The 27,406-nt window shown below is 41.3% G+C and overlaps 2 protein-coding genes across 2 annotated transcripts in view; one reads left to right on the top strand and one right to left on the bottom strand.

Annotated features, from left to right (window-relative positions):
- The first annotated feature begins 836 nt into the window (after window positions 1-836).
- LOC129332261 (transcription cofactor HES-6-like) lies at window positions 837-4,341 on the top strand. The gene is made up of 4 exons (XM_054983239.1): window positions 837-1,079; window positions 1,188-1,274; window positions 1,374-1,455; window positions 2,434-4,341. Exons 1-4 carry the CDS (start codon window positions 999-1,001, stop codon window positions 2,877-2,879), a joined length of 696 nt encoding a protein of 231 aa, XP_054839214.1. The 5' UTR covers window positions 837-998; the 3' UTR covers window positions 2,880-4,341.
- Window positions 4,342-19,661: 15,320 nt separating this feature from the next.
- The window catches only part of PER2 (period circadian regulator 2), a 47,317-nt gene continuing 39,572 nt past the window's right edge, over window positions 19,662-27,406 (bottom strand). The window contains exons 20-23 of the mRNA XM_054982972.1: window positions 26,118-26,304; window positions 25,834-26,023; window positions 23,616-23,766; window positions 19,662-23,355 (exon numbers count right to left, since the gene is read on the bottom strand). Of these exons, the coding sequence (XP_054838947.1) occupies window positions 23,233-23,355; window positions 23,616-23,766; window positions 25,834-26,023; window positions 26,118-26,304 (651 nt within the window). The 3' untranslated portion in view covers window positions 19,662-23,232. The remainder of the gene's footprint in view (window positions 23,356-23,615; window positions 23,767-25,833; window positions 26,024-26,117; window positions 26,305-27,406) is intronic.

Genomic DNA, 27,406 nt, shown 5'->3' with positions numbered 1-27,406 from the left:
CCACCCAATTTTATGCTGAATTAAAACCTGTTCAGCCTGTTTTGCTTGGGTGCTGCAGTCTAAGACAGCTGGCTACCCATCTGGAACTTTCCTTAGTATATAAACTCATGCTGGAATAAGTGTTGTTTGTCTTTAAGGTGCCATGGGATTTCTGTTTTATTATAGCAACTTTTGAGTCCAGTGGCACCCTAGAGACCAACAAAATTTTCAAGGAATAAGCATTTGACAGTCAGAACTCCCTTCGGTTCTGACTCTTAAAAACTTACCATTAAAATGTTGTCGTCTCTGAGTTGCCACTGGACCCAAATTCTGCTATTCTCATGCAGACCAACACAGTTATCCACATGAAACTGTTTTATTATGATCCTTTCAGGTGGGTAGCCACGTCAGCCTGCAGTGGAAGAGCAAGATTCGGGTCCAGTAGCACCTTTCGAGATTTCCAGGTCTTTAAGGTGCTATTGGGCCCGAATCTTGTTTTATTATACTGCAGTAGACTAAAACGGCTACCCGCTGGAACAGTCTGCCGGTAACCTACCAAGGGCTAAACTGCAGCTATGCAGTTGGAAAAGCCTAGAGCTGCGCGGAACCGAGTCGAACAGGCAAAGATCTGGCAGAGGCGAACGGCAAGCAACATCTTAGCGCATCTCGTGCGGCGCCTGCCCACCGGCCCGCCCCCTCTTCGCCTCTCGGCCGCTCTGACCAGGCGAGCCGCTCCAAAGGCCCCGGGACAGACAAAGCGGCCGTCTCCCATTGGCAGCCGCGCCCAGCGCCCCGGCTCCCTCGCCGCGCGACGCGGCCAATCAGCCCATTGAGATGCAAATCGGAGGCGATAAATAGGGCTGGGGCGGCGGCTCCGCGAGGGGCGGGGAGCGGGGTTGAGGCGGTCCGGGCGCAGGTAGGCAGGCGAGCCCCCTCCTCCGTGTGCGACTCTCCTGCCGCTCCCCTCCCCGCCGGCCCCCTCGTCCTCCTGCCTTTGCTGCGTCGCCCGCGAGCCGAGCATGGCGCCCTCCTTTCGGCCCAGCAAGAGCCGCCCGAGCCGGGACGAGGAGGATTTCTGCGAGGCCAGAGGAGACAGGAAGGTGAGCGGTGGGGAAGGCGGGCGGGCGTGCCACGGAGGAGGCCTGCGCCCTGGAGCCCAGCGCCGCGGTGACGAGCGCCCTTCTCTTTCTCCCCTTTTCTCGGGGCAGGCGCGGAAGCCGCTTGTGGAGAAGAAGCGGCGGGCGCGCATCAACGAGAGCCTGCAGGAGCTGCGGCTGATCCTGGCGGACACCGAGGTAAGTCTCCGGCTGGGGCGGCGGAGGGCTGGGCGCGGCGGCGGGGCGGCGGCGAGCGTGCTTCTCCTGGCTGCCTGTCTTCTCTTGCTTTGCCCCTAGTTGCAGGCGAAGATGGAGAACGCCGAGGTGCTGGAGCTGACGGTGAAGCGGGTGCGAGGGATCCTACAGAGCAAGGCGCTGGGTGAGTGCTCGCCCCGGCCCTAGGGCGCACAGGGCCGGCAGACTGGGACGCCTTGCGGTACTGGAGGAAGCCAGGCTCGGCCTGTGGGTGCAGCCCTGGCTGCCCTTTTAGCCCCCCTCCCCGAACTTCAACAGTGTCTCACTTCTGTATTGCTATATCTGTTGGAGAACGAGCTATTTCTTCTCCTGAAGGCTGAGAAAGAAAAAAGATGGCCCACCTCGCATTCTCTTGGTTCTTGTCGTTTGGATTATTTCTTTTTTGGCAGTTTTCTTCCCTTCCCAAAGGTGGAATATGCAAACTTTCTACCAAGTTAATACCGTGAAAGCCACTGATCATTTGACCACATCTCTCCCCTATGGTTTGGAGTAAAGCTGCTGTCTCAGCTGGCCCCTAGCTTCAGGGCACTTCCCTGTGGCAGCTGGTGGGCTTTTCCAGGGGAGCAGGACACTTCACATCTTGGTTCATGCTTTGACTTCACAGTTTCTGCAGTCGGCTGAGTTGGGCATTAGGCCTGGGATGAAACATCCTGCACAAATGGAATTCAGCCTAGATTCATGGGTTTTGGGATGCCTGAGAGGAAGTGAGTTTATACATATTTCAATTAAATCATTTCAATCCATATTCTCACCTCACTCAAGTTCTTGAGGGTGATCTGGAGAGTACGTACCTCTAGGTTCACGAAGCCTTCTGTCACAGGCACCCTGCGTCAGGTAGCCTTCCCATTGAACGGAAGCTAATACTTTCCCCCATGGTGCTCTTTTTGTTCTACCTTTATAAGGGAGCGAGGAGGCATTTTGATTGCTACCTCAGAAAGTTTTTGAACAGCTAAAATGTGTTGCAGAGGAAATTGCTTCATTTATCTTGTCAGCCTTTGAAAATAAGAAAACTGAATTGTGTATGTTATTGAGGGGAGCAGTAGAAAAGAAATGTTGTGTGACTCCTGCTTTGTTTTCTTTCCTTATTTGCTGGTGATCTCAGATAGCGACAAACTGCAGCGGGAGGCCAGTGAGCGCTTTGCAGCTGGGTACATTCAGTGCATGCATGAAGTGCATACATTTGTTTCCAACTGCCCGGGGATCGATTCCACCGTCGCTGCAGAGCTGTTGAATCATCTTCTAGAGTCGATGCCTCTGAATGAAGGCAGTTTCCAGGACCTCATTGTGGATGTCTTGTCAGATCCTTCTGTCAGCCAGTGGCCTAGTGGTGATGGGTTACTCCAGATACCTGGGGCATCGCCTGGAGCTCTAAGCCTGCCCAGTCCCACTTCACCTCTTCTTTCACCTTCTCCCAGTGAAGAGGTTTGCTCAGATCTCGAAGATACAGAGGCTGAGCAAAGCCACATCTCTTTGGATGGACTGGACAGGTCTAGGACGCAAAATGTGCCTTCCTCCAGCCTTTCCAAATCTATGTGGAGACCTTGGTAATAAAGGAACTGCAACAAAGGAACCAACGAAGACCTACCTAATAGGGAGAATACTTGAGCACTGTGTTCTTCTAGCCATTGGAACATAGACGGTGAGGATTTCAGATGGTGCATTTGTGTTGTAATACTGTTTTTAAGGACTGTATAGATGGCATTCTTACACTGTCAGACCCTGACAGGCTAATAGCTGGATGTGTTAACATTTCATCTGTATGTGTGAGAGATGAGTTTTGTAAGTCTGGGTTTCTTAAGGGTGTGGGGTTTAAAAGGATGGAAGCGTGCAAGCAGAGCTCTTTTGGTGATGATACACAACAGTGTTTTGCAACTTATTTTTGTTTCTTTTATATCTTATTTTGGCCCTTATAAGTGGCCCAGATATCACTACCTTTTTTTATTAGAAAAAAGCTGTTGTGCATTTGAAAACTTGATGGTTTAATCCAAAACAAGGTATGAAGTTTAAGTGTCTGTGCACAACTTCAAATGTTCTAGTGATAGCATAAAAAAGGAAAAATCCCTGAAAGGGATCGGTGAGGCTAGTTTAGTGGTCTAGGACCTCACCTTCAGTGAAGGAAGAGAAAACTAGAGGCCAGACTGGAATTAGGTGAGCGTTTAAATATTGGTGGCAGGGTGCCTTCTAGAATCATGTCTTATGCACATCTTCTAGTACATTTGGATTTATTTTGGTATGTATATTAGCTTGTCAAATGTTTTATTTTTAATCTTTTAATAAAAAACTAAATTCACCAATGATTGCATGTATTTTGGGGTGTGGCGCTTCTGCCCTGGAAATTCACTTCATGTTAGCAATTAACCAGTAATGTATCTTTGAGTGCAAATGTTGGTAATTAAGCACTTAATTCTTGTACTGTACTTGTCTGTTCAAGTATGGGCAGTGGGAATGTTTCATTTGTTCAGGATTCTTGGGTAATGCATTGGTGATGGGTTTGGAGGTTTTTTTTGTTAATTTGGGGTGCTAAATTCCTAGGCTTGATTATGTAAATTTCAGGTTGTTACTTAATTGGCCTTTATGAATCTTTTTAAAGAAAAAAGCCCATTCTACACTTGTGCTGCTCTGAGCCTGTGCACATTCTCTTTGAAGTAAGCCCCACTGTGTTCAAGAGGGCTTTCTCCTAAGCTGGTGTACATAGAATTGCAGCCTGGTGAAACTTTCCTGTCTGAATGGAAAAAACTTTAATTAACATGCATTGGAGTAGAAAGCTCAGCTGATCTGCTATGGTGTTAGCCCTCCTCCAGGTGAAATCAGTCTCTCTATTTTGTGCTGTTTTGTGTTATTACTTTTCCATAGTGCTGTCATTGTAACATAAACCAATGCTGTAAAGCTACTTAACACATGGAAGTGTCCCAGCATCATAAAAGGGAGGGGTCAGAAGTAAGATAGGGAACTAGCTATGTAATCTTCCTTTTTTGTTAATCATGTGGAATAATAAAAGTGGAAACTGTCACTGTTGGTAGGTGTGTGCTTTCTAACTGTCTTTAAGCCATCTGATGTAGATGCTCTTAATTCAAAGCCTGTCACAAGGGCTGGTTGTTTTCTTTGACTAAATTCTCACCTACCTTTGAACTAGAAGGGAAAGGCCCACACTCCCTCCCCCCACCTCTGTAAAGACCCTTCGGCTTTTACAGTGGAAGGAGGACTGTTTTGATGTGTAAACTAAGCGATAGTTTGGACAGTTCAAGTGGAAATAACATCCAATGCATAATGACTTTGAGAAACAGTGTGGAACTCTGGATATAACCCATAATTATACTAGCCTGGCTTAACTTACTTAATTTCAGTGAAACTTTTAAGTCAAATAAGTCTTCTTTTAAGTACTACATGAGCGGAACCGTAGTGGATTATGGTTGTGTTGAACAACAGCACTTCAGTGAGTAAAAAGAACAAAGGGGGACCGTAGGAATATCAAACCCATTAGTGAAACATTTTCTACCCAAAAGATACCTTTAATTTTTATTCAAAACGAACAGCAGCACCTCACATAAATTTGGAGAGATCAGTTCAACATAAAATACCTATTTTTACTGTGGTAGGCAGCTCATGTTCTTCTGTTTTGCAAATACTTTTCCTGTTTGAAGGGCTAAATGTTATTTTGACTGGGCGTATTTTAATAGGCCTGATTCTCCTAGTGTAAGGTATGCATCTGAATAGAAGTTGTATGAACAAATCAAGCTGGTCAGTTTACTTGTCTCCTGTTGTGTAACACAAGAATTGTAAGACTGTTTGAAGCAGAGATCTTCCTTGGTGTCCAGATATTTGTCAGAAATTAACTTGTGTTAAGTGAAGAGAGCTTGCTATCTTAGACTGTGGAGTAAGGAAAATTGAAGTGATGTGATCAAGTGAAGTTTTGTATATAACTTGACAATTCACATTCCTTTAGAGATGATTAACTGGGGAGTTTCAGTAGGAGTTCAGGTTGTTTTAACATTTGGATCAATCACGTTCTGGTTTGCATATTCTCAGTTGTATTCCTAAAACTAGCATGTCTATACACTGGTAATTGCATTGGTAGTTTCTGCCTTTCATATATTCCAAGCTCAGGAAGGGCTTGGAACTAGCACTGCCCTAGTCCAGGGTGTTTCAAACTGCAGGTGGACCATCTGCATATGTGCTTGGGCAGAGGAGGATAAGTTTTTGTATAACATAATGGCTACAAGCATGAAACATGGTACTCATGTATGATTTGTGGTCCCAGTGGGACCAAGGGGGGGGGGAAGGTCACATGTCTATGAAGGTTAATTTAGTCTAAAAATGGAGTAGGAAAAAGCTGTGAAGATATGTCCAGATTGGGTAAGGTGCAAAAGTTTTGATAGTTGAGGTTGTACGTGCATACATTTAGAAAAGTAGGCCAGTAGCTGGGATTTTATGTCTGTGTAGGCACTTAGTGTCTAACTGGATATTTTTGAGAGTAGGATGTGTCCCATATCTTTACTCTGACGTCTCTACCTCAAGACTGTAAGTAATTTAATTTCCACATACCCCTTATGGCTACCTGCTTTCTTCAACTAGCCATGATCTTTTCCGTGTTAGAAGGTAACACAATTGTACAAAACTAGCAGCTGTGCTGTGTCCTCTGCAGTTTCTTGTGGCTGTTTCTGGTCCTTTAATTTCATACCACTTTGACCTTTGGAGTCTGTCAAGCACGCTGAAATCCTCCACAGAAAGCACTATTTATAATTATTTTTAAAATCTTACCCCTTGTGTAAGAAGTTCAAGGCAGTTCATCTGTCACCTCCCTTCTCATGTTCTGCTCAATGCAGCCAGGTGAAGCAAGGAAGGAAAGAGATCTACCCATGGCAGTATGTGGATTTGAACCAGAGCCTCTTCAGTTGAATAACACTCTAATCAATATATCACAACTAGCTCTAAAATTTAGCTGCGTGCATCCTTCTGAATCAGTTGAGTGGCAGGAAGCAGTCATCTAGTGCTTCCATCACACAAATGGAAAGGGCAGCACTGAGGGAGTGTTGACGTTTTTTGTCTTGACCTGGCTTGGAGGCCTTAACTGTAACAAATTCATAATTGAGCCAATATGGAGCGTGAGGAATCTTTAAAATCAGGGCTTTGCCTTATAGTTTTGTGGATGTTTCCTTTTTGGAAAAGAATAGAGGGGGGGGGGTTAGAACTACTTTTTGTTCACAAAACTGCTTTTCTGACGCTCTGGGGAATCTGGCTGTGGCAGATCTTTATGTTGTGATTCAGCAGCTTCAGTGGCTGTTTATGTGGTGCAGATTGAGTCTGATAGGCTTCTGGGGTGTACCATTCCAGATTGGGTAGGTGGGAAGCAGCAATTATATTTCTGCATGTTTTTTCACATAAAAAGGCTCCTCCATGCAATAAGGTTGTCCTCTTTTCAGTTTTATTATGCAACACATTTGTATTCATATATAACAGCTCTCTCTTATCTGAAGTAGTACATTTCAAACACCTGTAATCGCATCGTGCTTAATGCTCAGAATAGCTCAAAGGCATTGTAAAAAACTCAAATCTAGAGTGTTTGTGTGACAGAAGATCTATCTATCCAGATCTAATATCTATCCTTTCTCTAAGGAGTTCAGAGGGGCACACAATATTCTCTCCTCTCCTCTCACAACAGCTTTATGAGGCAGATTAGACTGAGAGAAAATGCCTTGCCCAAGATTATCTAGTAAAGTTCATGGCAAAGTGGGGAATTGAACCAAGATCTTCCAGTCATAGTCTGACACTAACCACTACACTATATTGGCATACATAGCCAATTATTTGTGATAGTATATTTATAGATAACTTTTCTAGTAATGTTTCCATGGTTTCTCTCCCCTCCCCCCACTTCTATTGGGAGTTTTTACATGAGGCTGAGGAACCAAGGGCATGCTGCCAAATTATGGCTCATGCCTGCATACATGACACATTTCCCCATGCATAAATGATGGAGATGGTTTTGCCTTTTAAGATGGTGTTAAAGGCCTGATAATAAAACTGATGGAAATCTTACAACACTTGCTAAAACATTAGGATTTTGTCTGTGGCACCATTCTTTGACCCTAGCTCATTTTGGTCATAGAAATAGTCTTCCTTAAACCATGGTGGTTTTACTGCTTAAACACTATTGATAGGTATGGGGTGTACAGCGTTGTATGTGTATAAAAAGGAATTTGTCAAGGGAAAGAAGATTAATCAGTTGGAGATAAGTTAAGGATTGTCACATGACAGTATAGCTGTATAAAATAAGTTGTTATATAACTGTTGTATAGAAAGTTAACCAGAATATTTCTATTTGAAGTGTAGGTGTTACATGCTGCTTCTGATGTTAAAGCAAACGCTTAGTCTCTTACTTCCTGATTAAAAGTTAAAGGGATAGGAACCTGAATTTAACTTACCTTTGTCCTGCTGGCCACTGTGCTGAGTTTGCTGATGATGCCACTTACTACAAATATATTAGTGTTTCATCTGTCTACTCTCACAAAGTTTTCTTCAGATTTAGAAAAAAAAAGTTGGTAGCCACATTGGCTCATAGCAAAATCCAAACACAAAAGTCATGTGGTGACTGCTGTTAAGTCCAGACAAAACGACAACACAATGCACAAGTTCTAGAATTCTCTGGAGCTGTTTAGTGGGCTGGATGTTACAAATTTTAAAAAGGGGGGGGGGAGAGATCTTTGGCCATAATCAGGATGCTGAGAAAATCTTAAGATCACGGTCTCCCATCCTGCTTTTAAACACCCAGCCTGATAAAGAGATCTGGTAAACTCAAAAGCTTGCACAGTGTTGTTTTGATTGGCCTTCACAAAAGGTATTGCATGGCTTTGGTGTTGGGATTTCTCTTCAGACTGTGTTGCTAGTCACTCCCACCCCACTCTGAGGAAGGAAGGTGTTCAGCAGCTGGGCAAGATCTGGTTTTTGTTCTATAAGATTAAAGGAAGAAAGCTATTGGTTAGGACTTGTGGAAGGAAAATCCTGACACTGGCCAAAGGAATGGTGTTGGAAGTTGGTTGGTTAGCTTGATTTCAATGACAGCTACATACAGGTAAACTCATTCATCAAGTGACTTTCATATCCTGTTCGGAGACCATAATTTTTCAAGTGTTTCCTTTATTGGGTTGCCATAAATCAGTGGATATAAATGTTATATTTACAGTCTTCTACATGAAGTGGTTTATAACCACTCTGTTAGACACGGTGCTGATGAATAGCTCCCCCCATTTGTGCTACCACCAGCAGCAGATAATAAATGGGGGAGGAGGAACTTGGTGAGTTTAATGAGAGTTTTTTTCCTGCTCAGTTTCATTCAGTGAAAAGTCCCCATGACTACCACTAGAGAGAGAGGCAGAAATTGGATTAATAGTCTGGTTTACAATCAACCCTAAACAAAAGAGAGGCTTAATTAAATGTCTGCTGCTAGAAGAAACTGAGACTTATCCGCAGGAGTGGTTGTGCATGATAGGTATGTAATATGGGGATTCTACTTTATGTATTTTGCCTATTTCTGTAAATGCATGTAGGAGGGTTATAACCAGGAAGCTAAGCTAACTGGGTATGTTCTGCCTTTTGAAGAGCAAGCAATCTTGAGGCTTTTTTGTGTGTGCTAAAAATGACTATTCTAAAGAAGGTGTACAATTAAACTTTGCTGTCAAAAGCATATGAGGGATGTGTAGGATTCTTTTTTTAATCCACAAATTAGGTTCACAGAAAGTTTACATCCTCTGATTAGGTGTTACTGGGTTTCAGAAAATTTGCATTTCTGTACCTTACTGCAAAGGTGTGAGATCTGACACTTTCCTGATAAAGGCAGGAAGAGATGAGCATTTCAAGGGAGGAAAATGAGGTTTCCAGCAGTTACACTGAAAACAAGTAGAGTCCTTTTCATGCTTTCTCTCTTCATCCCACCCCCCACCCCCTATTTAGAAAAACTGCCTTTATTCTTCGCAATTTCAAAGTAATAGCAAGACTCTAGCTGGGCTGTTACTGTACTAGATTATAAAAGGAGAGATTCCCCCCATGGCAGGGCAAGAAGGATTTTTGTTTGATATGCAGTTGGGAATTCCTGGAGTCATTAACGCTGCCCCAGTGAAAGTGATTAGGGATGATCCCTTGTAAATAACCTGCATCTCTTAAAAGGGCCTGAGAGGAAAGTTTGTTGCTACTGAAGACAAAGAATGCCAAGGGATGGGACTACTGTTTTGCCTTACAAATTAGCTGAACTCAATTGTTTAACTGACTTAACAGCAAAAGCTAAAAAAATAAAAATAAAATAGAGATTATAGAATAGGGATTGCTGGTAGCCAACCAGCCATTATCCAACCTTTCTCCTTTCACCTGTCCCAAGGCAGGGTTTTTTGTCTATTTCTACAGTGTACTTTAGCCAGATGCTTTCTGATTTTGGATGGATAATTTGTAAATTACAGGCATGCTAGATGCAATGTAAACTATCCAGAGAAAGAGATCAATGTTACCTTGAAGTCTAAGAAATGTGTATCAGTGGTATAAGTTTTTGCAAGATGGAGTCCCACTTTGTAAGATTCATGGAAGGGGTCAGCTTAGGGTAGTATAAATGTGTACAAAGAGAGAGGAAAAGGGGGTGGGAAAGTTACTAAGACCAAAAGATGAAACATGCACAGAAATGAAAGTTGTAGGTAAATCACATTAGGATGCAGAGTTCAAATGAACCCAATGCAGGGCAAGGTCTGCTGACCAGGATGTGTGAGTGTTCACCTTGTAGACTTCAGTCCCACTGGTTTAATGGGCTTTATAGTAGGCAGACTATTTCAGACCTACTTTAACACAAACATCCTGTTCATAAATAATGCAATTGATGGGCTTGATCCTGGGAAAGGCCAGTTTGAAGCATTGTTTTCAGTTCTGGATGGTGCACATAAAGAGATGTCTCCCCACAAGTCAAAACACTGGCTGAAAGGATGGTTAGAGGGCTTGGAAGCAAGGTGTTTGTGTCAGTGTTGAAAGATCTGGTGAAATTCTCTCTTCCATAAAATATGCTTCTCAGCCTGTGGATCAGGAAACTCAAGTGCTTAGATGGTCCCATTAGGAGATGCCTTAAGTGACCTGACTTGGGTTTTATGCTACACATTTGGCAACTTACCCTCCTCTCTGAATAGCGATGCCATGAGTGGAAGATCTATGCTTGTGTGCTCTTCCCATGCCACTAGATCATTTCATATAAGCTGCTTCTAGATAAGCAGCTTGTATGCTCATTAATTTCAAAGGGAAAGCAGCCGTTGGTGAATTACCATATGCTTTGGTGCAGAGATCTGTTGCCTGAACACATTCTAACCTAGTTGACCTAGAGTCTTCTGAGTCACTATTGTGATACTCTTTAGAATTGCAGAAGAGGTATTCCTCATGCATACCTTCTCTCCCCACCCCTCTTTTTTTTATTTATCTCATCCTAGGAAGTTGGAACTTGGAAATCAGCTCACAACCATCTTAATAAACGTATTATGGTACTGTCAAAGGGGGTGATAGCTTCTTAGTTTCTCTTATCAAAGGGTAGCTAATAATAATTCTTCCTTCCCCCAATTAGAATACAAATATAAATGAAGCACAACGATGTTTTGGGTTACCTGTCTCGCATGTGGTTGTATTGCAAATTATTACACACATGAGCGGTTGCATCATAGTGGTTAAGTGGCTGGCTGCGGACCAGCACTCTGTTGGTTCAACTCTCACTACTGCCATGAGCTCAGCACGGGGCCTTGGGTAGGCCACTCCTCTCAGACCCAGCTCCCCAGCTGTATTGTGGGCATAATAATAGCGCTGACTGAGCGGGGCACTAATCTGTCTGGAAGAGTGCTATATGAGCATAGTGCTATATAGTTATTCAGCTGTCCTTAATTTAGCTAGGAAGTGGAGGTGTCGGACACTCATAATCTAAAACACAGGTTACTACAAACACCTGGAAATCTTTCTCTAGCACAAAGCATAGGGCTTAATGGCTAATGTACCTCCAGCCAACTCAGAAAGCTGACAATTGGTGGGCACATAGCCCAAAGGCACACCATTACTAGGATTGTCTGCATCACATTAGAAGATGTCATTTCAAACCTGAGACATGAAATTTACTTCGTAACAGAAACCAGCATTCCAGCACAGAGCAAGTCAAGTCATATGTAGGACAATTTTGAGCCTATTGTCTCTCTCTCTCTTCAGACAGTGATTTGTGGATGTTAGTGAAGAGATTTCCAACAGCAGGAATATGTATAAGGGCTGCAGTGTTCCTCAGGAACTGAAGACAAAAAGCTGTCTTGATTCATCTGTCAATTAGTCATAAGGTCCCTAATCACTAATACCTGCTTGAAAACAAGACCTCACCAACGCTGCTCTCTTTCACTGTTTTTCATAAACACACACCAGTCAAATATTTGCATTTAGAAAAAATACTTTTCAGACTCTCAGCCTCATGAGCTATAACATGAGCCTCATTTTATTTCTCAGTATAGACGTTAATTGCCACGATGTCTTCATGCTTGTAAACACGGTTGTCTGACGTTCTTTTGGGGGCTGTGGCAGTTAATGGAAACTGCTTGTTGACAGAAACAAGTTTTATGCAAGAACTGAATGGAAACAGACAGCTGGCTGTAACATTAGGTTGGATTCAGACTAAATTTTCTGCAAATGAAAGGCATTTCCATCAGCAGAACAGAACTTACCTGCCTCCTGGTACAGTCTGTTCTTTCCAAATGGCTGCTACTGGAGAATTGGGGGTTTGCAAAAGGCTGGATGGGGGGGGGCGGGGGGGCAGGGGAAGAGGACCAGCAGAGTAGCTTGCCCAGTTAGTTTAACTTTTCATTGCCAAGTAGACTGTTTTTCATCAGAGAGAGAATGTTGGGCCCATCTTAGAATCGTTTGCTAATGTATCACTACTGATGCAAAATTTTCTGCTGGCCAGCCATCTTTTTTTTTTTCTGGCAGAAGTCTTGTGTTTCTTCCCCAACATGGAAATGGGAAGATTTTCAGTCAGTCCTGTAACTATGAAAGGGACGGGATCCAGACTGAGAAAATTATACACAGAGTGAAGAAAATGGATACAGGGAACTTTTTCTTCTCCCTTAATACTGGAATTCAGGGGCACTCATTGAACACAGATCTGATTTAGCAAGGCTCTTCTTATGATTGGGGGCTGATAGATAAAAAGATTGGCAACCCTTAAAGGGGGAGAGTATGGTTTGTTTTGCTTCATCCCACGCTATTGTGAGAAAGTAGCGCACATATCTTGACTAAATAGCCACATTTCTATAATTGTCTGTTTTTAAATTATCGTTTCTACCTGTGTTTGCAAAACAGGTAGACATACGACACACCAATAATATTCAATAAAAACAATAGATTAAAATTATCTTGTGAAGTGACTGTTAACTCTTAATTGGCTTGGAGAAGAATGTTGTCTGTTTTAAAGAGGCTTAATGTGTAGAATCAGACAGCTGGAGCTTTTCATGGTATGGAGGTAAATAACATTCCATTAAGCCTTTGATAAAAGGATGGTTTCCCCAGGCCAGTTGGTAAGCCTAGTCATTCTTCAATTTACTAAAACTGGAGAATTCAGGGGCAGTTTACAATGAAATTCAATATAATCAGGGCTCATTTTTAAAGATGCAATAGAATACCAACTTTGTATCTGAATGAATGCCTCTGTAAATTTATCCAGAAGCGAGTTCAACTTTTTTTGACAGCGATGTATTTTGCTAGCTTGTAAAACTTATATTTGATTAAACACATTTTGATGTCAATATATCAGATCACATGGACTGTTTCTACAGTTCACGAAGGTTGCAATAATAGGCACAGTTCTTTGGGAGTAAAATCTGTTGTGCTCAGTAGGACATATGCCTGAGTAAACATCCACAAGATTGGACTGGATGTTCAGACACACAGCTGGTTTTATATTGCATTTCGTAGGACAATTCTGTCTGCGTTTGGTTGCTGTGTCCCTGTAGGTCTAGAACCCTTCAAAGGCTACAGATAGCATGATTGTTCAATGACTTCCTGAGCATTTGGACACTTTGATCATGTCAGATGCATTTAACAAAGACCCTTACCTGTAAATATGCTTCTGTCAGCCTAATGGAGTAAAAGTTAACACCATAAAGTTCACAAGCTCTGCACAGCCTAAATGAGGTGACAAAAGCATCAAATCCTGTAGGGCTCAGGACAATGGATTTCAACTCAAAATACATTTAGTCATGTGTGAGTTCTATCGGTGTTTCAAAAAATTGATCCCCAATATCTTGGGGTGGGGCGAGAAGGGTATTTAATCTACTTTTCATGTGGGGTTTATTTAGTTTAATGCAGAGTTACATTCTGTATACTGCAGTGTTTATTGCCGTTATCATCTTAGAATTATTTAACATCAAAAAAAAAGAAGACTGGACATTTAGATTGCCACAGGTATTAATTTACATGCATGCTTAAGATGTGTGCACATGTGCACATACACACAAAATCTAGCAAGGAAGTATTTACATTTTCAACTTCTGGTAGCAGAACCTTGTGTTTAATGAATGCAAGAAAATATTTACTAGTAATTATTTTGCAAAGTACACTTCGACTAAAAGAATCTGTAACTGATGTTGGCTTTGATCTTCTCCTAGGCTTTATAGGTTGGCTTTATGCATGCTGAACGCAACAGAGTTTATTCCAAAGAAATGTGTTTAGGACTGCAGCCTAGCTCAGAAACAAATTCCATTGAAATCAGTGGAATTTAAACTCCTTAATCATAAGTATATTTGTTTGGAAGTATCTGATCAAGTATCTGATCAACTGGTATCATAATGCCACCAGGCCTCGGGTTGCATGTAAAATATTTTAAGTGTACACCTTATAGATGTGGATTGTGAGTTATGGGATATGTATGCATTTATCAGGAAGCCAGGATTAACTGATTGGCAAACTGTTGTTATCTAGTGTATTTTGAAAGAGAGCCAGCAAAGTGTTGGAGTTAACAGTGTCCAACTAGGATCTGGAAGATCCAGGTTTGAATCCCTACTGTTCTCCCCACCCCCACCCCCAATTGTATTGTTGATTCTAACATTTACAACATATATTGGCATTTCATTTGAATTACATTACAACATATCTGAGAACAAATGACAGATAATAGGTCATATTATCAGAGCCAATTAAACATACCAAGTTTAAGCTTGCACAACTTGCAAATGAGAGAGATATGAGCAATAACATTCTATTAATGATGTATGTTTGAATTGGGCCGAAATAGGCCGAAAATGGCCAAAACAGGCCCGAAACGGTCAAGATTGGGCCCAAATCAGCCTGGAACAGGCTGCTTGAACAGGAGGGTTCCCATGCCTGGCAGCGGCCTGATCCTGGTGGGTTTGGGTATTTTTAAGAGCCCTGGTTAGAGTGGCCAGCCTCCAGGTGGTGGCTAGAGATCTCCCAGAATTACAACTGATCTCCAGGCCACAGAGATCAGTTTACCTGGAGAAAATGGCTGCTTTGCAAGGTGCACTCTATAGAATTATACCTTGCTAAAGTTCTTCCTTTCCCCAAACCCTGATTTCTCCAGGTTCCACCTCCAAAATCTCTAGGAATTTACCAACTTGGAGCTGGCAACCCTAGCCCTGGTAATACCGTTTTGAGGAGCAACTGAAATACCATGATTCCACAAAATAGTGAATTTCTGAGTTTTCCAGGCCCCTTGATCAGTCTAGATATTCATTACAAAATGATGGGGTGGGAGTAGAGTTGCCAGTTCCAGCTTGGGAAATTCCTGGAGATGTTGGGAATGGAGCCTGGACAGGGCAGGGTTTGGGAAGGGACCTCAGCAGGGTTGGCTGCCATAGAATCAACCTTCCAAACCAGCCATTTTCTCCAGGGAAACTGAACTCTGGCCTGGAGATCAGTTGTAATTCTGGGAGATCTCAAGCCATCTCCTGGAGGTTGGCAACCATAGGTGGAGGTGAGGAGAAAAAACTGTTTCAAGGGAGATTAGAGGAGGCCTTAGTTTGCAGTGTGTAGCCTTAAAAAAGAATATGAGATTTGCAACTTTCAGTAAATGCCTAGCAGCAGTATTTCTTTTAGAACTAATTTTAGATTTTATCCTATGCCTGTTCCAGGGAGCTTAGGACATATCTGAAAACCAGACCTTGTAACCGTAGGCTTTAAAATGAAATTGCTCTTTTTCTTAATATTAATACTGCTGCACAATGACCCCCCAATGTAGACTGTGTCTTTTAAAGTGTCACTTTTAAAGTGTCAGCTTAGTACACACTTAAATCTTGCAGATTTTTTTCTTCAAATCAAATGGGTTTATTGTTTCTGCTAAGTGGGAGGTGGAGTTTCAGGAAGGTTTGGATCTTTGCCTTGGCTGGGAATTCGATGCAAGCACTGGGAGCTGCCCTTCTCTTTGCCAACAGACTGTCTGAGCAGAGCAGATGGGACATCATATGGCCCTCAGCACACACAATACACCAGCAAGCAGGACCGAGTGAGATAATAGGAGCCGAACAAAACCGTCTCAGAAAGCAACTGCCAGCTCCATGGCTCCAGCTGCTGCTTTTGGGAAAGTTTCCGCATCTTCTTTATGTTCCCATCTTTCCCCTGATTTTAATGTTACAGAATGTGCTTTAAGAAAAAGAAATCTGAAATGGGATTTTGGATCCTATTTTTAGGAGGGCCTTCACAAAAAGCAAAACATTGCAGAAGCATGGTCCCAATCCTGTTTATTAATGCAAATCTGATTTCTTTAAACTGACCCCCTGACAATATCCCACAAGAACAGGGGCATAATTTACACAACCCCACAGAAATGAACGGGACATGCATAGCATCGTTCGATCCCAGTGGTCTAAGAATTGTCACCCCGTTGTTTTTTTTTACAAAGTTTCATGCATACAAAGGGGCTTCTTCCCATCCCCCACCTTTGAGATTTCACAGAAGTAAAACAGCAGCAATTAATTTTGCAGCCTTGCATCCTGAAGTTAGTTCTAGTGTGGAAAATCTGGGTGTTGCCAAATGAAGCCATCTGCTCCTCATTCATATATCATTTGTGGTCTGACCTTTATCATCCTTCCCACTCTGCCACCAACAGCACTACTGAAATACATGTTAGCTTAAGGGAGGGAATCAGAGGAACAAAACACACATCTTGGAAGAAAATCTATTTAAGGAGAAAACACCAAGGCCATGTGCCTTCATAAAAATTCTGGGAGACAGGACACTACATCAATCATTTTGGCAAGCAACCCTGAAATTATTATTACACCTGTTTTATGGAATAGTCTTGAGCGCTATTTTCCATGAGCATTCTGACTGTCAAGTAGAAGAAATAAACCACATATTTTCTTATGAGCTGTTTTTAAGGAATAGTCAGTAGCAACTGATTAGTTTGGTCTATGATAAGCTATTTATCCATAGAACTTTCATCAAACATGTTACTGACTCGTGAAAAAATAACAGAAGACATAAAGGGTGAAGGGAAAAAAGGAATATTTAATACACTTTAATCTCCACTAGATTCTTACGAATATTAAAGTGTAGGTGGCAGATTGCATGATTGAATGCCCTTCCCCCAAACAATCCTACACCTCAAAAACTAGCACATCAGGGATATATGCCTGTTGAGCGAGGCTAGTGTTGTTCTTCCTGACATGCTCGTCTTCCAGGTGCAGGGTATTTTCTTTATACAGTGGAGCATTCAGCCACACAGCCTCATGTCTTGCAGTCAGAAGCAGCCTGGGAACAGATTTTATTATATGATGCTGGCCTAACCCCTGTAAATTTCCTCAGGAATTGTGTTCCTTCAAGAATATGCACTGTTTACTTTGAGGGGTTTTTTTGTGTGTGTATGGAGGGGGGGGAATCATGCTTTTGCCCCCAGATAGAAGGGATGTTCTAAACTAGTTTGGAAGAGATTTTACTCTTAGATCCCGAACAGATTTTGGTGGATAGGAAGGTGTTCTCTCCTTAACCCAAGTATATTCAGGAAGAAACAGGGTCAGGCAGCTGACTAAAGAGAGAACCAAGCTTCAGTGACATCATGTGTGAATCTGGAAATACAAAGCAATGCAAAGCTGGAGACCAGACCACCCTCCTCAGCTGAGTACACAACCACAAACATACTCAGTGGAGAGATCCAGATGGGGAGCCTTAAACAGAGGGATGGGGTGTGGCAAATCATGTCTCTCCATAGGAGCTTTCTGTAAAAGCAGGTAAGTAGCTCATTGCAGGAGCCAGGAAGGATGCTATTCAGGCACTGAAACATCTCATAAAGGTGCCATCAAAATGTTAGGGAAGTCTTCGGTTATTTGGAGGGTAAAATCTTATGTTATTCAAGGACCAAAAGAGTTGAAAGCAGAACAGAAGATCTGAGGATGCTAGAGGAAGGGCACAGGAGCCTAGGGAGGTGGAGGGCTGAATTCTTTTGGCACAATGAACTGGACAAAGGCAACATGAAAATCCACTCACATTTGTTTTCCATGTTCTTATATTCAAAATGAGACCCATGATCATGATAATAATTAGGAAACTGAATTAATAAATTGATCAAGACCCTCTTCTCTTGTCTTAATTACCACAGTGCAAATGAATATACAGATCATTCAATGTATTGCTAAGCACAGACCAAAAAAAAGACTTGCAGACACATAGGCCATATAAGTATTGAGTGGGCAGCGGTGGAGCAGCTGCAGGGTTTCCTGGAAGATGCATCAGTCCTGGACCCTTTCCAGTCCGGCTTCAGCCCAGGTCATGGGACTGAGACAGTGCTGGTCGCCCTCATGGACAATCTTCGTAGGCATCTGGATCAAGGCAGGTCAGCACTGCTGGTGTTGTTAGATCTCTCAGCAGCATTCAACACAGTCAACTATGAACTGTTGACCCATCGCCTTGCCCATGTGGGGATTTGAGGGACTGCCTTGCAGTGGCCTGTCTCCTCCACGGTCGGGAGCAGAGAGTGGTGCTGGAGGAGAGGTTATGATGTGCGGTGTCCCGCAAGGGGCGATACTCTCCCGTTGTTCAGTCTTTATATGTGCCCCCTCACCTAGCTGGTACGGAGTTTTGGACTGGGCTGCTATCAGTATGTGGATGATTGATACCCAGTTATATTTGTTGATGGCTGGCTAGCCTGGCTGTGCTCCCAACGCCCTAATTAGAGCTATGGAGGCCGTCTGGATGGGTGAAACAGAGCAGACTGAAGTTGAACCCCATGAAGACAAAGGTCTTTGGGTTGTGGGATGGTAGATGTGGGGATCCAGCTCCCGGCCTTTGATCAGGCACCGCTTGTGCTTGTTCCATTGGTTAGGAGCCTTGGCGTGATACTGGACTCCTCTTTATCAACGGAGGCCCAGGTCATAGCAATTACCCAGTCTGCCTTTTTCCATCTTTGGCAGGCCAGGCAGCTTGCCCCCTATTTCACTGCCCATGACCTAACAACAGTGATCCATGCAACGGTCACCTCCAGATTATATTACTGTAACTAGCTCTACGCAGGGCTTCCCCTGGGCCTGACCCAGAAATTGCAGCAGGTTCAGAATGCTGCTGCACAGGTTCTGACAGGAATCTCATTCAGGGTGCATGTGACTCCAACTCAGCAGCAGCTACACTGGCTCCCCGTGGAGTTCTGGATCAGGCTCAAGGTTTTAGTCTTGACCTATAAAGTCCTAAACGGACTGGGACCGACATACATGAGGGATGCCTCTACCTGTATGTACCCTGGAGAGCGCCTAGATCTGCAGATAAAACACCTACTGGTGATCCCTGGCCCCAGGGAGACTCGACTGGCCTCGACCAGGGCTAGGGCTTTTTCTGTCCTGGCCCCCACCTAGTGGAACTCTGTCGGAAGACACTTGGGCCTGCCAAGATCTTGTATCTTTTTGGCAGGCCTGTAAGACGGAGGTGTTCCACCAGGCATCTGGTTGAGGCCAGCAAAGGATCCATCTAATCAGCCTCCCTGCCAGTCTCCTACCAGTGCAGGGGCTATATGATCATCTGCCCCCACCATGTATGATGAACTAGAGTTGAGTTATAAACTCACACCTCCACCCTCTTTTTATGTGTATGATGTGCAGGGAAAGGGGAAGGGGGCCCGTCTAGGTTACTGGTAATTATGCTGTGGAAAATGAGTTTGTGATTTTATTGTCTATTTACTGTAATTTTATCTACTGCTGTAACCCGCCCTCAGCCCGCTCGTGGGGAGGGTGGGCTATAAATCGAATGACTGCATGCATGAATGCATGAAATAAGACTCAGAGACTGGATAAAAAGATTTTTAAAAAACTGAACAAAAATAAAATAATTCTTTGTTTCACATAGTTTGCTGAATTCTCTAGAAAACAGTTTAAGTTGATATAAATGTAAATAGAATACAGTTAGAAATAAATTTGGTTTATAAGCAACTAACGTTTTTACCCCCTCCCCCATTTGTCCTCTGGGGTGTAATGTCTGCAACAGCCCTTCCCTATATTTCTCTGAAATGACCTGTATTATGCAACCCTAAATTCCATAGTGTTCTCAAATGATTTTGGCTGCCATGAAAGGCTGTTGCCTTAGATCTCTTAATTTAACCCAAAGTACAAGATGGCTTAATTATATTTAATAAAATGACAATGATCAGTGCAGAGGTGGTGGCTGTGAAATAGGGATTGTTTGTCTGAAAACAAATGGCTGCTTTTCTGAATTCACTAGAAAACAGTTTAAGCTGATATAACAAGTATAAATAGAGTATAGCTAAAAATAAATTTGCTTTATTTACCAATTTTCTAAAAAGCAAGTAATAAAAATGAGTCACAAGTGACAAAAAAACCCAAAGTATTGCACAGGGTACAGGAAACACTGTTTGCAGATGGAAAAGACCATGTTAATAGTCTCTTCAATATCAACAATATCATTTACAGTATCATTAAGCTAACACAGTACCACAAACTTGAAGATAGTTTCAGTATCTTGTCTAGAAATGGAGCCTTGCACTTCAAAAACTACAGGATAACCCTGTAAACTTAAAAAAAAATTAAACCAAGAGTAGGCAACCTTTTTGGCCCTTGCCAAACACACATCTGCCTATAAAGATGTTGGTGTTCTGGCAAATAGAATTGTGAGAATGACGGGACAGCAGATAGGACAGAACAGGGCTGCCCTTGACCAGAACCACAAGAAGCTGGCCAAGCCTCATTGCTACTGCCAGTGCCTCACTGGCAGTAGCTACTTGGGTGGAGAACCAGCTGAGCAAAATGGTTTGGGTGTGCCACTGTTCAGCATGCAGGTTGGAGGTTGCTTACCGCTGCTTTAAACAAATGCAGACATTTTTATTAAGACATTTAGTAAAGACTCTTAATATATTTCCCCTCCCTCTCTAAATTAGGTTGTCATTAAAGTAAGCACACACATACTCCCCATACCAATGGCAAAGATGAAACAAGAATAGCATATACCTGCAGATCAAAACCCTAGACAGCACTGGCCACAGTCCTGTGAACCACTAGGATGACTTGCACAGGCCTGATGAAACGTGATTTTTTCTATGTAAACATCTCTCTATACCGTTTCATAAAACTGCCTTTGAAATTTTCAAGAGTATTCAAAGCAACTGGCCATGCAGCATAGTATATAGGCTGGTTGAAAAAGCATCACCTTACGGCCTGGCTGGGTACTGAGCTACTTGCATTGTTCTCTGGATTGTTACCTTTTTTCCCCACCATTGAAAACTTTCAAGTGACTAAAGTAGAAGATATGAAGCCTGTACATGCACATGATAGTGGAAACAAGGTTTAAGTGTTTGTCGGATAAAATTTCTCAAATGACCTTGGTAGAGGACTTTAAAAAATCTGTTTAGGTGTTAAAATATACATAACTTGTCAATATATCTGCAGTATATACAAATAGTTAACATGAAGATTTAAAATATATCTAATAAAAGCTACATCAGAGTTCATACTTATATACATGTAACTTTGATTTTTAAAAAAGTTAAAAGATGATCTGAGAGAAGGGGGTAGAATAAGTATACATAGAAGGTGTGGGAATAATGGAATGGTACAAAAGTTAGAACACCTGAAAACAAATTCACAGGAGAAGCTGAAAAAACAGGAAATGTTTTTTCTTTAACCCTGCAATTAATATGCACAGGTTTATTGGCTTAGATGAATATATGATTAAACAACTGATCATGGGTTGCAGACTCACATTTAGGGTGCTTGTATGCTCAAGTTGTCAACAGGCCAGGAGAAAAATGTCATGTCCCTTTAACAGAAGCTTAATGGGATATTATTTACTTCCATGCCATGATATGCTTCAATGGCCCATTTCAACACATTAAGGCTTTATAAAATGGGCAGGACATTATTCTCCACATCTGCTGGACCCCTGTTGTAAGCTTCCAAATAGCAGGAAGTTTTGAGATGAAAAACAGGAATGAATTAAATTATTATTGCCGTGTGTCTTCTTTACTTTGTTAGATTGTCAGCCTCTATATCTGCCTCTATGTGTCATGGTCTGATCCTATACAGCAGTTCTTATACTTTGTTATTAAACTACATGGCACAGTTATTAAACTATGTCCTAAACCATCTCTATAAGCTAAAGGCTACTTTTTAGTGCTGCAAATAATTTGGGAAGTTATCTTCTGTGTTATTCAACTAAAAGCAAGATTCTCTCTAAAATAGTGCTACAGATCAATCATCAACAATCTTTCTAATATCTTCAGAAGTTAACTTTTGGGATAAATTAAAACAAACTCCAAAGATATCCAAACATGAACTGAATAGCTGTTAAGTACCTAGTTAGACATAGCTGCAGTATAAGTCTTCTTTTAAAACTAAGCTGAAATCCATAATATATATTCTACTGCTCGCCACACCACAGAAACAGCTGTGCTAATAATATAGTTATGGTATAGAAAAAACGATCAGAGAATCAGTGGAGAAAAAGTTGTCTCTGACCTAGAAGGGCAGAAATATGTCTGAAGAGGCTAAAGAAAGGAGTTAGAAACCAAGACATAGCCTGGTCGAGTGATAAATAACGTCTTATTTTCTAATGTTTTTAACATTGATGGAAAAATACTTTCAGGGATAATTCAGTAATGCAGATGTTTTTAAAAAACTCAACAGATATTTTGCTATCCATGTTGAAAAGGTGATGTAGCTGAATTGATTTTAACACCAGTAAATTGGACTGTAGGTGAGAGTGGATGAAATTCTATGTTCAATATAATGAAAAAATTATGAAATACCTTTATTCTACTGTTCTGGAATTCATTCCAGATGTTTTCAGTGGAAAACCTCTCATGAATTTACAAATAATGCATTAACTTCTCATGAATTTACAAATAATGCATTACTGCAAAGATAGATGGTGGAAACTGTACGACAGCACAATGTTTTGGATATTCCTTACCATATCCAATCCTGGGGTTGGATCTAACCAGCTTTTCTGCTAGTGGAAAGGAGGGGGGAATCCCCTCTGATCACCCAAAAAGCAGTCACAGGGATCATGGGACCTGCCTAGATAAAAACTCTGAGGGACAGAGCTGTAATACAGAACAGAACTGTCAAGAACAAGTAAGAAAGGTGACTGGATCCAACCCATAGTTCCTATAGTTTAAATACTGCAGATATTTCAAAATTTGATAAGCTTTTTTTAAAAAAAAATAAAACAAATTGTACACCTTCAGCAATGATGACTAGAAAGGGAAAGGAACACCCCTAATTTAAAAAGATTAATCACAAATGACCTTTTTCTAGAACAAAAAAAATCCATTTGTTTTTATATAAAATGAGATTCATTTCACAAGAAACAAGCTTTCAAACCTTTAAGATCTAATGATGCACTGCAAAAATTCAATAGCAGATGCTTTTGCAATGTATCTTCATGGATTAAATGTTTTCACTGTTGACTTGGCTCAGGGAAGCCAACTATTTTCCCCATTGGCCTCATTCATTTCGTTAAGCTCCATTTCATGGATTTCTTCTTCGTCTTGCATAAAAGGTCTGCTTTTAATTTTTTCTTCACAATAAACACAGTCCTGAGAAAAGAAAAAAAAAGTAAGCTGCTGCAGCTCTTCTTGCAGTAGTATGCTCTGTGTTCCTAGAAGTACTTTAATGTATGTATTTTGGATTGGCAGGTGTGTATGTGTGGGATATGCAAGATATTTCTACAACGGAAAACACACAGCACTGGATGTGGCAAGTGGCAAAGCTGGTCAAATTCTCTGACATTGGCATAAACCTCAAAAATAAATGTTAGGTTTCATACTGAAAGGAAAAAGGTGTTCTTCAAACATACCAAATTTGCAACAGCTGCTGGAAGGCCCCCCTTCTGAATCCATGGATGCACTTCAAGTAGTTCTTTCTTTTGTGCCTCAGTAAACCTTGGCTGGAACTTCTGCATTTGTTCGAGTTTCAATTTATCCTCTTTTAAAACAGTTTCCACATTTCTAAAGAAAACAAATATACAGGCAATTCAATTTCAGATGTTCAAATAGTCAAAAAAATAAGGTTACATGTAAACTAATGTTTCTGAGGGTACAAGGATTTCCACTCAGGTTCCTGCGTCCCCCTCTTCTACAACAGCCTGAAATGACTCCTAAGATTTTGTCCTTGGGGTCCTCTCCTCCAAGAAGAGGATTCTGGCTCATTTGGGGCTGGTAGGGGTGGAAAATCATGCTCTGTGAGTGGAACTCCTTGTGCCTGAAGAACTGTCTAGACTAGATCCTATATAAAGGCAAAAATATTATAGGTTGATTTTAATTCTGAACTTCAAATATTAGCACTCTGAAAAAACACTGACAAAATAGCAAGAGCATGTTTTTAAAAAAATACGGTAGCAACTTGTGTACAATACTGCATCACAAAACTATTGAGATGTATATTTGATACACCAATGAAGAAATTAATGAATAAAACTTCATTTATTCAAATTATTGTGTAGTTTAAAGAATATATGACAGCAGAAAAAAAAGAAAAGACATGTTTTCCGGCCTCTGGCCTGGCAGACCTGCAGCTGTAGGCCAGTCACTGGGCTATATTCTTGCACTGTTGCAAGACCTGGTATTGTTAAGAGGATCTAGACTGTGTTTTTAAAACTTCACTGTTAAAAAAGGGACAACATAAGAAGAGTTCAAAAGGATGAACGGCCTTATTACTCCATGTGTCCAAGACTAGGCATGCTCAAGTTTTTATTCATGTTTGTTTCATTTCATTTTAAAAATATTCTTATTTTCAGTGTTATACATGTTAGAATTTTTTTTGTTTCCATTGTTTCAATGGGAAACTTGTTTCTAGTTGCTATGTTTTGATTTCTGCCCTATTAGGATTAAATTTTCAGAAACAATATTCTTCAGCCATGGGATTCAGGCAGATAGAAGAATCTGTACAGAACTATCAAATTTCCCACTTATAAAGGGAGCAGAGAGACATCTGCCTCAGCCTCCAAAGGAAAGCAAGACTACACTACGGGCATGGAATTTTCTATCTAGTACCTCAAGAAAGCAGGCACTAAATGAGGCAACCGACTTTGTATGCACAATATCTGATGAAGGGATCTCTGACTCTTGAAAGCTTGTACCTTGAAACCTTGTTGGTCTTTAAGATGCTCCTGGACTTAAATCTTGCTCCCTTACTGTACAGTAACATGGCCACCTTGCTGAAACTATAAACTCAGTCTCTCAATGAGAAAGTACTGAATATGGATTGGTAAATGGTGGTACACTGTGTTTATATGAGAATGAAAAGGACTTCCCAGATACATGACTGGCAGAACTACAGAAAGCTATCAGCTGAATCTTAATTGGTGGCAAGAGAAATACACAATGCTGTCTGGTTATCATACCTATTTGCTACTTCAATTATCTGATGACTCCCCACCCAATCTTAAACAATGACATCAGAGCATCTAAATAAAAAGAATTGTACAAATATTGTAACTAATCCAAACTGGAAAATTTACTAAAGAACAGGTATTCAGTTAGGATTTATTATGTTCATAACCCACTTTTTTCAATCATAGCCCTCAAGACAATGGTTTGGATCCAGCACTGCATAAAGAGAAACATAAATGGACTTAACATAGGTTGCTTGCGCAAGATTTTGTGCAACCGATAGTGCTTTCCCTCCCTATATATTACAGTGCCCAAAAATTGGTTGCATAAGGTATTATGCAATTGGGAATTCAGTCTGAGTTAGTGCAAGTAGCTAGTGCAGTCATTTTCTTGCATTTCTGCTGGCACAAGAGCTCCAGCACAAGCAGAAACTTTGTGCTGGATACAACCCATTGTATAGAGTTCCCAATATGTTACTTGCTCTAGAACTGGGCTTAGTTTAGTCAAGGTTGCTATGTCATGGGTCTTTAGGCCATATTCTGGGACCATTCCAGTCTACACCTGAACACACATCCCTATTAAAACCCAGCAATATCTAATTGAAATGTAATTCCCACTGGCTAGATAGACTATATGCAGTTTACAAATATGGGGGGGAGGGAGGGGAGAAGCTCTTAGAATTACCGGGAAGGTATCTGGTAAGTCATCATTATAGCATCATCTGCATTCGCCATCAGCAGCCAGATGGGATCCTGAAGAACATATTTAATGAAGTGTTCACTTTCCTCCACTTCTGTGTCTTTTATTTTATGATGGTCTTCTGAAGAATCAATGCTCCCAAAATATTTGCTGGTATGACTTGTCTCACTGTCACCTTTACAAGCAAAAAAATTACATAGTTCAGCTTACGAAGATCACATATTCTATATACAAATCCCCGCCACTCTCAACTGCCCTCATGACATTACCGGTTCCACTGCCTGAAATGCCACATCCATTTGACCCAGAGCCTAAAGACTCTGCAGCTGCTGAAACGCCACTTCCCGATGAAGCAGAGCCGGTGCCTGAACATGCATCTTCCTGAAGTAAAATGTCAAGCAGATCGCTGGACACAGAGAAGTCATCACTGTTTTGAGCTTCCATTGGAGAGGCAGCCTTGTTAAAAAGAAGAAATGAAAACCAAAACCAAATAACCATCAATCTAAAGTTTAAGGAAGACAATTTCTTTCACAAAAAAGCATTGGCTAGCAGCGTATAGATTCAACTTCACTAGAAAACTGAAATGCAACAATTTATTCAGTGGAGGTGCAGCAGGACAACATTGTATAAGATGAATTTACCACTATTTAAACTGAGACAAAGTGTTATGGACAAAGTAATATTCTAATTTTTAATTAATTCTAGTTCTAATATTAATAATTTTAATAGTAAATTGTAATAATTTTAATTAATTCTAATTCTAATACACACACACACATATATATACACACACACATATATATATACATATATATACACACACGCTTATATAAATATACACAATATACACTTTTCAAAAACATGTAGCAGCCCCTCACTTTTCTACAATACAGGTTAAGCAGTCTACATCAGAATATACCATTAGTGACTTTTATTGTTTGTTTCAACAGGCATCTTTCCAGCAGTGTTTCTAGCAGTAGAGTTGTGGTACTTCAGGTTGTAGTACTAAAGCGCGAGTCTTAGGCACATTCAATTGGGAGTGTGTTTCATTGTTCACAAAAGGGCTTATTTCTGAGTAAATCAGCATAGGACTGGGCTGCAAATCAAGATTTAGTGATGGATGGGTGATCCCCATGAAATGTTTAGCACTACCACTGGCACACACATTGCAAAGACACAGCGGAATCTTGGGCTATATTTTATACTTGGGTAGATACCAGGATATACAATATCTGTACCTTAATACCAAATAGGGACTAAAATTCCTGAACTGCATGCAAAGGCAACACTACTGTATCACAAGAAATATAATTAATTTAAAAGTGATGAGACTCCTGTAAGTTCAAAATACCCATCCATGGAGGCAGCTGCCTGATACATCTCTGCATGATTCATTAGCCTGGTATAGCTTCCTTTTAAACAGTCTCAGTGGTGCTAGATAGTTCTGCCTTGTTTCTGCATGGGACGTGATCTGAGCGTTCAGTCACTCCTGGTAAAGCGATGAAGCAAGTTTATTCAGCCTCAGAGACAGCTGCCTATTGCATGTGTTAGTTATTAA

Source organism: Eublepharis macularius, chromosome 6 (genome assembly GCF_028583425.1).
Source record: "Eublepharis macularius isolate TG4126 chromosome 6, MPM_Emac_v1.0, whole genome shotgun sequence".
Classification (NCBI taxonomy): domain Eukaryota; kingdom Metazoa; phylum Chordata; class Lepidosauria; order Squamata; family Eublepharidae; genus Eublepharis; species Eublepharis macularius.
This window is presented reverse-complemented; position numbering and strand designations above follow the sequence as displayed.